Here is a 16,411-nt window from a genome sequence, read left to right as displayed (position 1 = left end):
TACTTAAGCTTATAATATTACTTCTTATCATAAGCTATATCTTATATATAGTATAAGCAATTTATATAGTAAGCTTAGCTACTATGCGCTTATTATACTTACTCTTATTATATAAAGAAGCTTCTTTAAAATAAATTATTTAAATATCCCTACTAATAAAGCTTAAAACTATATTAAAGTACAAGTTCTACATAAGAAGAATAAATAATATTATTATATTATATATAAGACATTAGTATTAAGTATATAAGATATATTTAAAAGAACAAATATATATTATAATAATAGTTTATTACCTTTATAGAAAGTAAGTAAAGAAATCTCTACTTTTACTTTATTAATATAAGATTTTATTTTATAATAAAGTAATAGTCTAATACTCTTTATAACTTTTTCTATTATAACTTTTTTTTATAGTATAAGTTATAAGTATAGTAAAAATAATAAAAAAGTTATAAAAAGGTTTTAAATATAGAAAACTTAAAGTATATAGTAGGAAATATCTTATTTTTACTTTTTAGATTATAAAAAACATTCTTATAATAGTAACTATTACTTAGGCTACTAGTCTTAAGAAAGAAATTTAAGAAAAAAAAATAAAACTATATATCCTCTAATAGAATAAAATATTTACTATACTAACTTATAAAGTATACTTATTAATAAAGTATACTTACTTATTAAGCATACTTTACTATATAAAGTAAAGTAAAAATTTCTTTTCTTATTATTAATACCTTTAGTCTAAATATATAAGCTATCTTTTACTATCTTTAATAATTTAAAGTAAGTACTATTACTTATAGTTACGCTCTATATAATATATAGAATAGAAATACTATAAGGTATATATTAAAAGCTTAGAAGAGACTATTTACATTTATAATATTAAAATATATAGCAATAATAGAGCGATATAATACTATATATAGCTTTAATAGTGTATTATAACAAGCCTAAGCTATAAGTATAATACTTAGTATTAATACTATTTTTAAATCTATATAGAGATTTGTAGTAATAAAGCTATAATAGATAATTTATAAAAGTTTTAAAAGCTAATACTCTTATAAATATATTACTAAGCGTCTTTACCTTCTTAGTAGAGCGTAGTATCATATATTATATTTCTTATACGTATTTATTATATTTTCTATTAAATATTATATATTACTTTCAAATTTACTTAAGCTTACGTTTCCTAGGCTACTTAATAATTTCTATTAGATTTAATAAATCTACGCTATTAAAAGCTAGTTTATAGTACTTTACTCTTTATACTACTTAGGTAAAGTTTCTTCTCTTAAAGAGAGTAACTTTAAGCTCTAATTTTTTCTCTATCTTTAAACTAAATAATATTTACTCTTATTAGTATATAACTTTATAAGAAGTATTAATATATAGTTTAATTTTAAACTTAGCCTTAAATCTTTAGTTATACCTTATAACTTTATAAATAATAATAATATTATAAAAGATAAGACTTTAAATAACTTTATAGGCAGCTACCTCTATATAATAATATTACTATAGATATATACTAGTAGGTAGAATAACTTAGCGTTATAGATAGCTTTATAAAAATTAATCTCTTATAACTTATTAGACGCTACTATTATTCTAGCTAGCTTATTAATTACTTTTTTATCTATACTTAGCGTGTCTAGAATAATAAAAAAAAGTAAGTAGTTAAGCGCGACGCTAGTAGAGAAAAAAAAATCTTTTCTTATATCTTATAAACTTAGTAAAGAAAATAAAATAAAAAAGAAGACTTACTAGAAGTTTTAATAAGTAGTTTAGTATAAAGAAAAGAATTTATACTCTAAGTAATTTATTATATACTTAAGTACTTATAGTCTAGTAATACTACTTACTACCTAGGTATAAACGCTAGATTATAACTTTAGTTATAATCTAATATTCTAATAAGTAGCTAACTTTTAGCTAAAACCTATTAGAGTTAATATAAATAGTAGCTAGAGGTATCCTTCTAGTAATATATTATTATACTTTTTTATAGCTTACTTCTACTTACTTTAAAGCTAATAGCTAATTATATAAAGCTTTTATTCTAGTATATTGCAAGGCTCTACTTTTTTATTATTCTTTATTTGTGTATAGTAGCTCTACTACCTTATTATACTATAATCCCTAGATAAGTATATTATACTTATATATACTTCGTAATAGTAAGTGCTCTACTATATACTGTAGACCTTTAGATATTTTCTTACTGTTTTATTATATAGTATATACAAAGACTTTTTACTTATATTTTATTACTAGCACGTTAACTAAATTCAAAGTAGGTTATAGCTCTTAGATTAGAGTTTATCTAATATGTTGTATATAATAGCTACTAATTATTCTTTTATATTTGTCTTCTAATCGCTTATAAAGAGTCTGTCTGCAACGCTCTAGATTTACAGTAATTATAGTCCCTTTAGACTCCCAGCTTCGAACTTCGGTGCTTGCTAGACCGCTAGTAAACCGGGCCGAAGGAGCATTGACGCTGCTGACAGTCTTCTCAATTTCATGGCCGAACGGGCCGATTCGTAGCGTCGTGTCATCTCGTACGGCGTTACTCTACACCGTGAATCTTCTAATCGTGTGTAGGGGCTGTATATAAGTATGCAGCATGATGATCTAGTAGTCTGTTCTACGCCATCTGCTATTCGCATCACACCATCGCAGCCATGCACACTCTCTCGCTTGTTCTGTATGCTCTTTGTCCTATCGCGCTCGCAGCCAGCTCTGGCTGTGGAAGCAGCCTATCGTCGGGGCTCACGCCAGGCAAATCTACCACCAATGTGACTCTGTCCTCGAAATCCGTCATTGGCAAAACAACCGAGCGTCAATACATTATCCACCTGCCATCATCGTTCGATGTCGCAAACAAGAAAGCTTCACCGCTGGTAATTGCTTTTCATGGTCAGCAGCAGCCAGCCAGGAGCATGGAAGTGATCAGCGAGTTGTCAAATCCGGCTTTCAATCCGAATACCATTGTGGTCTATCCAGAGGGCATGAATGTTCAGCCCCCCGGTGTAAGTCATTCGAATCGATATTTCTCGTCGAGATCAACAATCAATGGGTCTAATCATATGGTTTAGGTGCAATGGCTTGGAGACCCGCTGGCTCCTACATCTTCGGTGATTGACGACAGAATCTTTGTTGATGAACTCCTTTCACATCTCACATCCACGCTCTGCATCGATGAAAGCCGTATATACGCCGCTGGTCTTTCTAACGGTGGTGGACTGACTGGACTTTTGATGTGCGACCCAAAGCTCAATAAACGATTTGCGGCCTTTGCAACAGTGGCAGGCGCATTTTATCCGGACGCAAGTCTTACGGAGCCTCTATTTCAGGGAGGATGTCTTCCTAACCTGCAGGGACGAGCACTTCCCTACATGAATCTGCATGGGCTGAACGATAGCGTGGTTGCATACGATGGCAACAACAATCCACCACCAGCTTCTATCCCGGTTCTGAACTGGGTTGAGGATTGGGCGAAGCATGATAATTGCTTGAGCAACCCTTCAGCTGTGAACATAGCCAGCGACAAGGTTACAGAGCGACGATGGCAGTGCAATGGTGTCAAAGATGTTGTTGTTCACAGGAGTATCCAGGGATTTGGTCACGGATGGCCCAGTCGCAAGGCCCAAGGTGAACCATTCGACACACTGAGGAACGGACCTACTACATGGGACGCTACGCCGTTCATTCTGGAGTGGTTCGCCAAATGGAAGTTATAGGTGCACAAGTCATATCCTTGTGTATACGAATGTATTTGAGCTTCGCCGTGATATATAATCCATTGTTCTACTAAACCTCTGATTCCTCCCCTCATTCGTCTTCGTCATCTGAAGATGCTTTTTTCCTCAGCTGTGGTAAATCGATTGCGATTACGAGCAAATTGACAATGATAAACATGACGATTGCCGAAATAAAGACCAAGCGTAGGCTACGGCTATATGCCTCGATCACTAGAAATGGAGTTAGTGTCAATCTCAGCTAGAAGCAGACTGTGGACGTGACCACCACTGTAAAACGTTACAGGATGCGAGTGAGACGAACCTTGACTCTGATGCTTGGGATCTAGGTCGGCAATGCTGCGGACCGATTTACGAACACGTTGTATGATCTATTTGGACAGGTTAGCATCGAACAGTTTTGACCAGGATAACAGCACAGCATTACCGCTCAAGCTTTAGGGATGGGGCAATGCGTACCTTAGTCTTGTTGTGACCGGACACCAGGCTCTCAAGGTGTGATGTCAAAGCATTCTGTAAGATGAGACTACTCAGTGAGACACCCATCACGATGCCCAAGCTACGCCATAAGATGAGTGTGCTGGTCATCACCGCCTGATCCTCCTGTGTGCTTGTCGCAAGGACTGCAAGGCTCGTTGCTGGGAAGCTCAAGCCTTGACCAATACTCGAAGGGACCAGAAAAATCGTGGCAAGCCATTTTGGTATCCCGTCCCACATTAAAGAGAGGCAAAAAGCTCCCAACAGCATGGAGAGAGAGCCAAGTACAATCAGCCATTTCATGCGCCCGGTGGCGGTCATGATGAAGCCTGCAGAGACGCCGCATATAGTGAGGGCAACAGAAGGGCCTGCAAGGCGAAACCCGGACACCGAAGCTGTCTCAAGCTCAACAGCTTGGAAGTACAGCGGTGCGTTGAACAAAATGGTGTTCATTCCCACCTGAGCGAAGAAATTGTTGAAAACGAGGTTGCCTCGGGGCCTGCTAAACAACATAGGCAGAGGCATGACCGCTCGCGAAGCCCTCGACTCAACTTTGACCAGGATTGCGCCCGTTACTGTTGCCACCACCAGCGAAGTAATAACGACCCAATGTTTCCATGGGTATATGTTGCCACCAAGGTTCAACCCTAGAATGAGGAACGCGACGGAGACAGTCAGCAGCATGGATCCAGCGACATCGAATCCCTTGAGACCATCTTTTAGACCTAAGCCGTAGCGCTTGGCCAGATTTGGACCTAGAGAAGATGGTGTCGTGAATATGGCATTGACCAAGAGCAACACTAGGACAGGAATCTGTACAGCAAAAGTCATCCGCCATCCTAATTTGTCGCAAAGCACGCCGCCAAAAGCCGCCCCACAAGCGGAGCCGCCTCCATAGAAGAGGTTGATGTAGGCCTGGTAAGTGCCTCGGACTTCGATACTGACTAGATCGTTGGTCATGATGTTGCCCATTGACAGTACTCCGGCCGCGCCGATGCCACAGAGAGCTCGCGCCGCGATGAAGCTACCGATGGTCTGCGCAAGAGCGCACCATGCGGTCGTCGCCGCAAGGACAACGAGACCCGCCAGATACAACGGTCGACGGCCAACAGTATCTGAGAGTCGACCCATTAGTGGTTGAAGCGATGTTGACGTAAGCAAGAAGGCCGTCGATAACCATGACGCTGAATTTGACGCATGAAAGTACGATGTAATGACTGGATGACTTGATGCCATCAAGGTAGAGTCAAACATGGCAATCTGCCAGTACACAGTCAGTATTAGTATTTCGATATGTTTCAGAAACTCACAAAGTACCCGAGCAGAATGCCACCAAACACCAGTCTAAATTTCCACACCCCAACGCCTTCAAGTTTTCCATCTTTCTGAAACTTGACCAGGCTCTCTGCTTCGTGCGCGATATCGGGCCCATCAACATTAGGCTTGAGCGATGGAGCACGCAAACTGTTTTTCCTGTTTCCTGATGCTGGGAATTGAGGTGCAGCGCCCTCCCCCTGTTCCGCTACCTCTGCGGTCGTGATTGCATTGTCGGTAATTAGATGAGAGTCGTCCCGGTGGTTTGCCGAATCGGAGCGAAGAAGCGGTGTTCGCTCGGATGCGCACGATGACATAACAGCAGATGTCAATTGTCTTTGGATCACGCGTGATTCGTCTTTGAGTCTCAGATTCACGCCGCCGCTGGAATTGGGTTAGCGAAGGTGAAACCAGGGAGAGCCAGGGAGAGCCAGAGCTGACAAGCTTTCGTGGTGCAGGTGCCAACGAGCCGAATCACGCTAGTGCTCCCGAATTCGCCGTCACTTTCCCGTTATCAAAGACGGCGTTATCTCGCTCTTTGCAACTCGAATCGTAGACATCCAGAAACATGAAGACACCTCTGAGAATAGCTATCCTCGAATGCGACACGCCGCCAGCCGCGGTCGTCGAGAAGTACGGTAGATATGATCGTATCTTCACCACGTTATTGGAAACCGCAGCCACGGAACTGGGCTTATCGCCAAAGCAAGATCTTGAATTGAGCGCATTTGATGTGGTCACAGCGCAGGAATATCCAGACTTGGAAAATGTAGATGCCGTACTGATCTCGGGCTCGAGTATGTATCACCCGAAAAAGCAACGTTGAAGAGCGTGGCTGATGTGGCGCAGAACACAACTCCTTCGATAACGACCCGTGGATACTGAAGCTGGTCGAGTTCACGGAGAGACTGTTGAAGCAAGATCGGATTCGCATCATCGGTGTTTGCTTTGGTCACCAAATTCTTGGAAGAGCTGCAGGGGTCAAAGTTGGACGCAGCGACGACGGATGGGAAATCTCAGTGCTGCCAGTACAACTCACCGCAAAAGGCAAAGAGATCTTCCAACAAGATACGTTGGTATGTCTCTCAGAACCAAGGCGATTACAATCTGTCATGCTAAAAGTTACAGGCAATCCACCAAATGCATAAAGACATTGTCTTCGAGTATCCGGAAGGCGTGGAAAAACTGGGAGGATCACCACGGTGTCTGGTGCAGGGCATGTACAAAAAGGGCAAGCTCATCTCTGTGCAAGGACATCCTGAGTTCACCGAGCCTATCGTAAGCTACTTGGTCAAGATGAGGGCGGAGCAGGGTATTTTTGAAGACGAGCAGGCAAAGGATGCACTGGCGAGGGTCGGGAATCACCATGACGGAGTAGTCATTGCCAAAGCGTTCTTGAGATTCTTACTTGAGGATTAGGAATGTTCGGACGTTAAGCTTGAAAGACGCTTAATGATCGAATATAGCTATGTGCTTGCATGCCGAGAGCTAGCCGCAACACGTGAAGAAGGTATTTCAGACAAATGGGTTTGAAAGGTGGGCTGCCCCACATGCACTTACTGACAGGTGATGAGCCACGCTGGCAGCTAGTAAAGCAGAACTCCACGCATATCTATATATTGTTTATATTTGTCAGGTCTTTCAAATCAGCAAGACCGGCTTCGTGGCGCAATGGTAGCGCGTCAGATTCCAGTTCCTCTGGAGCATCCTGAAGGTTAGGCGTTCAAATCGCCTCGAGGTCACATGAAATTTTTCTTTTTGTCAATCTGTTTGCCATACCACATTTTTGCCAATGCCAATTAGGAATTAGCCCCGTTGTTGCATGATTGAGCAGAGCCACGGCCTTCAGTTTACCTATGCAATGCTAGCTTGCATTCTCCATTCACTCTGGCTGACACCTAATCAAGATCTAACACTCAATTGCCACATGGACATAGCACATAGGATGCTGATACGTCATAGTCACTCTGAAGCGCTGGGAATGTTCATGCACGACACTGTTGATCCTTCTTATTGCCGCCCCTGCACTTATGTGGCGCGATACGGAGTATTTAGCTACCAAAACCTTAGGTGACAAGCGTACCGGAGCCTGTCGAGTCTGCACTAGCGAGTACCACTCAGCGCTCCTACAACTTGTCAGGACCACCGTTGTGAAAAACAATAAGTGAAACGTGGTTCTTGCGCGAGAGTGAAAACGACGATCGCGTCGAAAGTCAGAGGCTCACGTCATAAACTACCGGTAACTGGCCGCTCGCACATTTGTTCCGCCCCATAAAACGTCGCAGCGGACGCGGGACGCTGATCCATGCGCCTTCTGGAAGCGGCGCCGCCAGCTGCCAGGGTCCAAGTCTCAACCTTTACTTATCCGCCATCACTAACTACTCCCCTCCTTCACGTCGCTCGTTTTACGCAAAGCACCTGTTCGATTCCGGCCGCGCCGCTACCATCCTCTTCCGACATATCTCTTGTAATAACCACTGTTGCTTTCCGCATGCGCATTGCTAGATAGCCGTCCTTGGATCCTGACTCTCTCGATGGGAAAGTGTACGCAACCACCCATATGCAGCCCTATGCCCTCCACACAGCTCGCACGCTGACACTGTTTGATGAACAGGGAGATATGGTGTTGTCCTGGATGCTGGGTCCTCTGTAAGTTTTCCAAACAGTCGGTGTGCAGTTATCGCAGGGTCCCAGCTAACCATATCATAGGGGACGCGCGTCCATGTTTACCGATGGCTCAATAGCGACGCAGCTCGCAAGAAGGCCAGCGATGCACAACTACACAGCCTGCCCGTCATAGAAACCGACAAGAAGTGGACGAAGAAGATACATCCAGGTATGTGGGTGAGAGGGGACTCTGGCCAACAGTCGTCTGACGGAAGGTGGGACAGGTATCTCAACTTTCGGCGAACACCCTCACGATGTCGGACCCGAACACCTCGACAAACTCCTCAGCCATGCACTTAAGCATGTACCCCTGGAAGAAGTCCCGAACACGCCTCTATTCCTGCTTGCGACGGCGGGCATGCGCATACTTCCTGAACGACAACGGAAAGAAGTGTTGAAGGAAGTCTGCGAGTTTGCGCGCGCTACCACTCAGTTTCAACTGCCCGATTGCGATGTGCACGTGCAGGTCATTCCAGGAGAGACAGAGGGCCTGTATGGCTGGATAGCGGCGAATTACCTACTCGGCGGATTTGACCAGCCAAAGGAACACGATCATGGCAAGGGACACAACACGTATGGATTTCTGGACATGGGAGGCGCATCGGCTCAGATCGCCTTCGCCCCAAATGCAACCGAAGCGGAAAAGCACGCGAACGATTTGACGCTCATGCGACTACGAACGATTGATGGTACACCGCTAGAGTACAAGGTCTTTGTGACAACTTGGTTGGGATTTGGTGTCAATCAAGCGAGAGAGCGATATATCAAGGCTTTATTGGAGTCGAGCGCGGAGACTGAGCTACCTGATCCTTGCCTACCAGCAGATCTCGAGCTAGAGGTTACAAAAGATGGCAAGATCATTGACTTGGACGACGACGACGATGACGACGATAAGCCCAAACAGAAGACCGCGGCGAAACTGATTGGTACGGGCCAGTTCGCGGAATGCTTGCACCGGACGTTCCCGTTGTTGGAGAAAGAGAAAGAGTGTAAAGACTCGCCGTGTTTGTTCAACGGTCAGCATGTTCCTGCCATCGACTTCAACGTGAACCACTTCGTAGGCGTATCCGAATACTGGCATACTACGCATGAGATTTTCGAACACGGACACAAGGACAAGGCCTACGATCTCAAAACATACCAGGAGCGAGTGGACGAGTTCTGTAGTCAAGACTGGAAGAGCATAGAGAAGGGTATCAAGAAGGAAAAGTGGGGTCATAAAGTCGACGAGGAGAAGGCACGGGATGTCTGCTTCAAAGCTTCCTGGGTCATCAATATGCTTCACGATGGAATCGGCGTCCCTCGAGTTGGTATCGAAGCCATGAAAGGTAGCCAAAACACCACTAAAGCTGTCATCGACAACGCAAAGACAAAGGGGTTCCTGGACCCGTTCCAAGCAGTCAACAAGATCAACGACGTGGAAGTCAGCTGGACCCTCGGCAAGATGGTCCTTTACGCTTCGAGCGAGGTTCCACTACCCTCCGAAAAGGCGCTGGCAGTAGGCTTTGGCTCCAACGTCCCGGGGATACCATCAGACTTCCAATATCCTGGTGGGGTACCTAGAGAGTTCGAATCAGACAGCGACTGGCACCGTCTTTTCGTCGAGCACCCACAGCGTATACCCGGCTTTTTCATCATGATATTCATCTTCATTTTCATCTTCTGCCTCATACTTGGCAAAGAGAGGAGGAACACAGTCAAGCAGTACATCGGCAGACTTTTCAAGAGCAAACAGGGCAAAGACCCTCTTCATCGCCGTCGCGGTCGCGGCTTTCCAGCTAAACTTTTTGGCTTAGGCGGCGCCTCGTCGCACACTCAGCAACCTTACGAACGTGTTGACTTGGAAGATGGGGATGCGGCAAACGAGTTCGAACTTGAGGAGACTTATCTGGACTCATCGGATAACGAATTCTCGGATTCCTCTGAGGGGTCCAAAGTAGGCAGGACGAGTGGTTGGGCGACGCCGCAGATCAAGACTGAATCTGTTCCCGGCGGACCAAGTTATTTCGGCACGACCACCGCAGGAGATGTTGTCAGGGAGGGCACTGGTTTGGGTCTGGGTCCACCGAGCGCATTCGAGCTGAGCCGGACGTATAGCAGGGAGAGAATAAAAAGCCGCGCCAGCAGTCCGAAGAGAGGAAAGGGGATGAGCAAACTTGATGAGTGAACGGCTTTATTGACGACGGCGTTTAATCTTCGGCTTGGAGTTATATGGGCCACGAATCACTTTTCTTCGTAGTATATTAGAGAGGGAATCTTGGTGCAATCTGGTGTCAAGGTGTTGTCTCGTCGAGTAGAGACATTTTGCCTATACACAGGACACGGTTGTATATACCATGTGCTACATGAAGCTATTCATTTTTTCGCTACAGTCTAGAGCAGTATGCACAATCAAATCTAAAGACATTCAAATCAGAAGCTATTCGACTGATGCTATAACATGGATAACATGCCCAATGTGTTTGACGATTGTCACTAAGCCTGTGGGACATGGGCTAGCAGAGTGATTTTCAGGTCTCTTCCTGAGTCTGGGAACCTCGATAGATGCCAGTAGAGCAACTATTACCAAACCTTGGCGTGAACGTGATGACGAGCAATGGATGAACAAGTGAAACGGGCGCAGCGTCATGTTATCGTCTTCATTACTTCTCAGTCCATCTACGCTTTGACTTGACGATAATGCTACACTCACGCGCCCGATCTTCAGATCCCTGCACGCTGAAGTAGCTGCTAGCCTTCCTTCTCTGCGACTTTCTCCTGGTCTTCCTCGGCCTCGTCACTACCATCCACCGTATCTCCATTGCTACTGCTGCCGCCCTTCTTCCTCTCGGCAACATCCATCTCCCTACCATCTATGATAGGCTCACTCTTTGGCGTTCTTTCATCCTTGCTAGGTCGCGGTCTTGCACGCTTCCCGGCTTCATCGGGGAACAACTCAGCGAAAAGGCTGGGTTGGAAGCGATTGATGCGCTTCCAGGTCTCATGCCAGAGGTCCTCTCGCTCGGGGTTTTCGTCGGGTGGCGCAAGGTACCCGCCATTGCTGAGTACTAGAAGCATGTTCTTTAGATTCTCGGCGACAGCTTCTTCCATGTCGCCCTGTCCGCTATTGCCCAGGCGGTCCATTATGCCCACAATCGTAATCCATAATTCTTCGAAAGACAGGCTCTTCTCTCCGTCCTCCTTCTCTTCACCAGACAAACCATCAAGCAGCACCAAGTAATGGAGGAATACCTTGCTCAGCAGCGTAGCGGCTCGGACCCGGGTTTCGCTCATACCTAGTGGATCAGACTGATAGACTTCTGGTTTAAGAAGCTGGGTAATGAGTGGGATCAAGACCTCGCTGAAGATCGCGGTCCATTCTCGATGTTCGGGGGAAGCGAGATCGTTGGAAAGAAGTGTGCGTTGGAGTGAAGAGAAGGCTTGTTGACGCAACGATCGGCAAGGGTTGAGACATTGATGCGCGAGGGTCTTGAGAATGGGTGACCAGTAGGCCGTCCATGCTGTAAGTATGTTAGCATTTCGAACCTGAGCGACATGCGCATTCCTTCTACCTTCAGTCGTTTCGAGATGAGACTGCTCGATGAAATTCGGCACTCTGCTGGAAAGCTGGAAGACGATGCTCATAGCGGTGCTGCCGCGTACGACTATCTCACTATTCTCAAGCTTCTTAGGCTTCTGTCCCTTGTTGCGTCGTGCAGCCTGGTCATGCAGTTGCTCTTCTCGAGCACCTACTTGGGCTGCAGTTGCAAACTCGTTGAGAAGCGCAATCGCAGCTTCGTAATTGTCAGCAGTGATGCCGGGTTGAGGAGAAGTGGTAAGGTCTTCGACAAGCTGGAAAACGTCCCCAGCAGCATCAGGCACGCTTGCAAGCCTGTTGAGAATGGTCCAGAAGTCTGGTGAGCCTGCAAGTTCACTACGAAGGGCATTGGAGCCTTTGCAGCAGTCTGTCAGTCCCTTCAAGATTGGCTGAGCGCACTCATGCAGGAGAGCATCGTTGAAGCTTGAGAATGTGTGCATGAGGACTGGGGCACGGATGAAATCGTAGTCCTAATTTCATCAGTATATATATCCCATGGAGAGGCATCGAGACTTACATTGCTAGCTTTCAAAAGGCTGAGCAGATAGTACACCGATCGCGCAATGACCACATAATGGTGTTTAGGAGCGTCTCGAATGACAGACGTCAAAGCATCTGTCACATCCTTGGCGAGCTCCTTGACCGTCTCTTCGTCTCTGAGAGCTAGAACGGTGGCTAGTTCGAGCACAAACACAAGGCTTGGGTCGTAGAGCGGGCCTTTACCCTTCTGCTTCGGGCCAGTCGTCCGTGGACTTGCGCCAGGTATCTCAGGCTTCACAACGATAACCCTGGGCGAGCCATCTTCGGGGAGATGCTCAAGCAGTGAGGCCAGAAGCGATCGCAGAGACTCCACAGGTAGTTGACTGATGTTTGCAAGAATATCTTCAAAATGACACTCCTTGACAGTATCCACGGTGCATAGCGTGTACTCGATCTCTTGATCTGACGGCTCCGGAGGCTCGTCGTTGGCGAAGCTCGAGACGTAGGATGTCAGTGCCGAGAAGATGCCAGTATCCGCCGGACGCTCTGCGCGGTCAATCACTTGCGCGGGATTCTGGAGTGGTATCGGTGCTAGAGCAAGCGTCTTCTGAAAGGAGAGGAAGTATGGGGGTATCAGCGAGTTGACGAATAGATTCACCATGATGCGAATGAGCTAAGACTGTTAGCGATATGCTGAAAAAGGGTTGACAGTCTTACGTGTTGCCATCCATCTCTTATCGATGCCTCATTACCCTTGATGACCTGGAACAAGACCACAGTCGCTAGTTGCGCCCTGCCGTCACGACCGAACCGCACAGCAGTCTCGCTGACCATGACGCTCTTTTTGTCCGCTTGGACTTCGGTATTGAGTGAAGTGCTTGGTGGCACATCGGGAGCGAGTGTGCTGATGTATGACAAACACGAGATGATACGGTCGAGAGCATCAGTCAGTCCGTACTTGGCAGCAATCTGCGCGCACTGGTCGAAGCCCTGAACAACGCGTGAGAAGACAGCATCGTCAGTGGCGGACATGAAGACATAAGACAATGTCGCGATGATTGGCTTCCATGTCGCAGCAAACATGTCTGCGTCGAAAATGTTGGTATCGCAGATGACGATATCCGAGGTCGACTGACACTTGACCAATAACTCCTTCCACGCGTGGTCATATGCATTTCGGTCACTATGCTCTTCCGGTAATATGATCTCCCGGTTCTTGATGGATTCATAGATTCCCTGCAAGAACTCTGGGTCGAAGTCCTTGCCGTCGTTGACGCCGCGGACGTTCTTTCGGAAGTCTTCAAACTGCATTCGCTTTTGCTTCATGTTGGGATTGTGCTGATCAGTGTTCAACATGATGACAGCGTAGGTGAGGATGTAAATAGCATCGTGGTTGGCGATGCCTTCTGGCTTCGCCATTTTGAAATATTTCTCGGAGAACTCGGACAGAATTCGCTCGATCAGGGCTGATTCACCAGGGAGACGGAACGCGTGTAGGAGCTGTCGAAGAGCCTCATCAATTCGCTGCCCTGTGAAATCGAACAAATCGATGAAAGCACTCAATACCGCCTCGTTTCCTTTCTTGGATATGAACTCTCCCAGTACCTTCTTGTCAACTCTTGCAGTACCCTTGACGAACTCAGCGATACATTGAGGATCGTCAGGGTCTCGAATGATGCCTTGAGATGCAAGATAGGCAATGCCAGCCTTGGGCTTCTCATTAAACTTGGTTGCACCACGGATGATGACAGCCTTAAGCGCTCGCTGCTTGCGCAGTGACTCGGCACTAGGATAGCCTTCTGTCACCGGTTCATCGTCCAGGCGATCTGCCATCGATTGCGCAAAACCGAGAAGAGCATCCAGACATAGCGGAGGTACATTAACGGTGCTCCATGTCGCAGAGTCTGGAAAAGCGTTTCTTGACAGGAGTCCAACTATGTCCATACAGACGTCCCCACGGTCAATCTCACAGTCATAGTTGACGAAGAGTTCAGCCATGTAAGAAGGAATCCGGACCAAGCCACCTAGGTTTTCTATCATGGCTTCTCGGGCATCTGGCTTTCGAGCACCTCCTTCTAGTCCCAGCTTCTGGCGATCTTTGACAGGTACTGGAGTTGAACGGCCACTAGAGCTGCTATTCTGCTGTGGTGGCTGCTTGATGAGGCTGGGCGCATGCGGGACACCTTCGTATATTGAAGGCTCAATACCGGGCTCGACTGGTATCTCCACCCGTGGAAAAAGACAAGCGACCAGGTATGAGAGGTAGAGCTCTTGCTGCAGCTTGAGGACGTTTCTGCATGTCGCCAGCAACGTACCTGCGACTCTCAAAGATTCGTTCAATATGGCCATGTTGTCTGACCTGACGAGCTGGAAAATGTGCCTGCACAAAGTGTCCTTGGCCAGGTTCGCCAGACTGGGATGACTTGCTATCGACGGTCCAGCGACTTCGAGAGCGACGTCCACGATGCGCAACGCCATGACGCGCATCGTGTCAGTATGTTGACGGTCATGCGGGTCTAACAAATCGACCAGAACTCTGAAAAGCTCTCTTATAGAAGGCAGCGAGTAAGGCTTGATCTCAAGAGGGGCTTGCGGCTGGCCATCCTCGGCCGTTGCTGAGAGATCCAGGGTACTGCTCGCAGGGTTCCCGGCACTGTCATTGTCCTCATGGCCTTTCTCTGGGTCACTTGGCTGCTGAAGGGCTTCAACCTTGTGCTGTGCAGAGTCTCCCTCGCCATTTGCTGTTGGGTCCATTCTCAGGCCCTCTTGGTCGTCCTGTCCTTCCAGCTCCTCGTCCATGGCGTCAAGTTCATCTGGCGATTCGATCTCCAGCGTTTTCAGTCGCCGAAATATGACTTGACACATGGAGACCATGGCGATCTCCGCCGAGCGTCGCAGCAGCTCTGACAGTCTCGCTTGGCAGCACATGCTCAAGCCTGTCTCCATCATCTCGCACACACTTTCGTCGCCCAGTACTTCTCCGCCTCGACCTGATATCATGACCTCCATAAGCCTGAGTATGCGAAGGAGCACAATCTCGTCGGCGGCCGAGTCGCTGGCCTCGAATCGGCAGTGGGTGATGGCAGAGGAGAGCTGTTGCATAGCTTCTGGTAGACGTGGAGAGTCATGGCCAATTATGCCGTACGACAGGAACTTGGTGATAGCAATGAGGGCAAGCGAGGTTATGGGCGCGGAGGTGGATGAAGAGCGGATGACCTGCAGAAAGGGGTGGAGCATAGAGGGGGTATCGAAGGTCCGGATATCTGGTGTCGCATTAGCTTAGCTCGTGTTCTGTCCGGACTGCCATCTTCACCTTTGCAGCCCTTCAGGTCATTCCTCAGGCGCGCAAATGCAGACATGAGGGGATTGTCCTGCATGCTCTTGCCCTTCTTCCCGCGTAGGCCCCATCTGCTCGGTACGGCTTCCTCTTGCTCTCCTGCGCTTATGATGCCTTGTCCTGTGCGGTCGCGTCGTTGGACGGCCGGCGTCTTGTTCGAGGAGCTGCCCAGTATAGCTGCGACTGAAGAGTGCGCCCAGCGGGCATGCTTTCGCATCGCCGACGTGACGGTAATGCATTCTGTGACCACCAGAGCTACTGGGTTGACTGCGACGGTAATGGGCCGTGGATCCAGGTCCACAATTGTCTCTTGAAGTGTTGACGCGACGTGGTCGTCGCCATCTGTGCTCGACATGGTGCTGAAGGGTTCGGGGTATGCAAGTGTTTGCGACAGGAATGTGGTGCGCGACAGGGTGTCTTCAAGGTGGAGGGCACATGGACAGCTATATGTCTAGTTCAGTCGACTTGAAAGATGACACGCATGCTTCCAATGGCTGCCGCCTAGTGATGAAGACAGAACCCAAATTTGCGAGATGCAGAAGAAGCGATTACCTCGAATATCTGTCCTCAAGTACTGCACGGCGGATAGAGACGTCGTGTGTACCATCCGAACATTTGGCGGCTTAGCTCTAGCGGAGTTTCGGAGGTGCTGAGGCCAGGGATCCAGCCAGCGTCACACGTCCATGACGAAACACACGGCAGGCCATAGTCACGGTCTTGGTAGGAATTCTGTACTGTTTCTCGATGTTGTTACACACAAACGCGATGCTCATCTACTGTCGAGCC

General features: G+C 47.0%; 5 protein-coding genes across 5 annotated transcripts; 3 read left to right on the top strand and 2 right to left on the bottom strand.

Moving 5' to 3' along the window:
- Positions 1–2,696: 2,696 nt before the first annotated feature.
- On the top strand, positions 2,697–3,755 carry GT037_010298 (uncharacterized protein; the record flags this gene model as incomplete). The annotated part of the gene is made up of 2 exons (XM_038935345.1): positions 2,697–3,044; positions 3,111–3,755. 2 exons carry the CDS (start codon positions 2,697–2,699, stop codon positions 3,753–3,755), a joined length of 993 nt encoding a protein of 330 aa, XP_038782141.1.
- Positions 3,756–3,846: 91 nt separating this feature from the next.
- Positions 3,847–5,881, bottom strand: GT037_010297 (mfs general substrate transporter; the record flags this gene model as incomplete). The annotated part of the gene is made up of 4 exons (XM_038935344.1): positions 3,847–3,986; positions 4,078–4,144; positions 4,233–5,510; positions 5,561–5,881. The coding sequence occupies 4 exons, from the start codon at positions 5,879–5,881 to the stop codon at positions 3,847–3,849; spliced, it is 1,806 nt and encodes a 601-aa protein (XP_038782140.1).
- Positions 5,882–6,132: 251 nt separating this feature from the next.
- GT037_010296 (uncharacterized protein) lies at positions 6,133–6,983 on the top strand (the record flags this gene model as incomplete). The annotated part of the gene is made up of 3 exons (XM_038935343.1): positions 6,133–6,361; positions 6,414–6,640; positions 6,693–6,983. The coding sequence occupies 3 exons, from the start codon at positions 6,133–6,135 to the stop codon at positions 6,981–6,983; spliced, it is 747 nt and encodes a 248-aa protein (XP_038782139.1).
- A 1,197-nt stretch (positions 6,984–8,180) lies between these two features.
- GT037_010295 (nucleoside diphosphatase protein) lies at positions 8,181–10,398 on the top strand (the record flags this gene model as incomplete). The annotated part of the gene is made up of 3 exons (XM_038935342.1): positions 8,181–8,213; positions 8,274–8,400; positions 8,456–10,398. Coding segments are annotated over 3 exons (2,103 nt in total), but the record flags the coding sequence as incomplete, so codon positions are not given.
- A 563-nt stretch (positions 10,399–10,961) lies between these two features.
- On the bottom strand, positions 10,962–15,980 carry GT037_010294 (guanine nucleotide exchange factor; the record flags this gene model as incomplete). Its single annotated transcript, XM_038935341.1, has 5 exons — positions 10,962–11,731; positions 11,783–12,278; positions 12,326–12,961; positions 13,006–15,551; positions 15,602–15,980. The coding sequence occupies 5 exons, from the start codon at positions 15,978–15,980 to the stop codon at positions 10,962–10,964; spliced, it is 4,827 nt and encodes a 1,608-aa protein (XP_038782137.1).
- Between the last annotated feature and the right edge of the window lie 431 nt (positions 15,981–16,411).

Source organism: Alternaria burnsii (genome assembly GCF_013036055.1).
Source record: "Alternaria burnsii strain CBS107.38 chromosome Unknown 726, whole genome shotgun sequence".
NCBI lineage: Eukaryota > Fungi > Ascomycota > Dothideomycetes > Pleosporales > Pleosporaceae > Alternaria > Alternaria burnsii.
The sequence above is the reverse complement of the archived record's forward strand: the minus strand, read 5'-3'. Positions and strand labels throughout refer to the sequence as shown.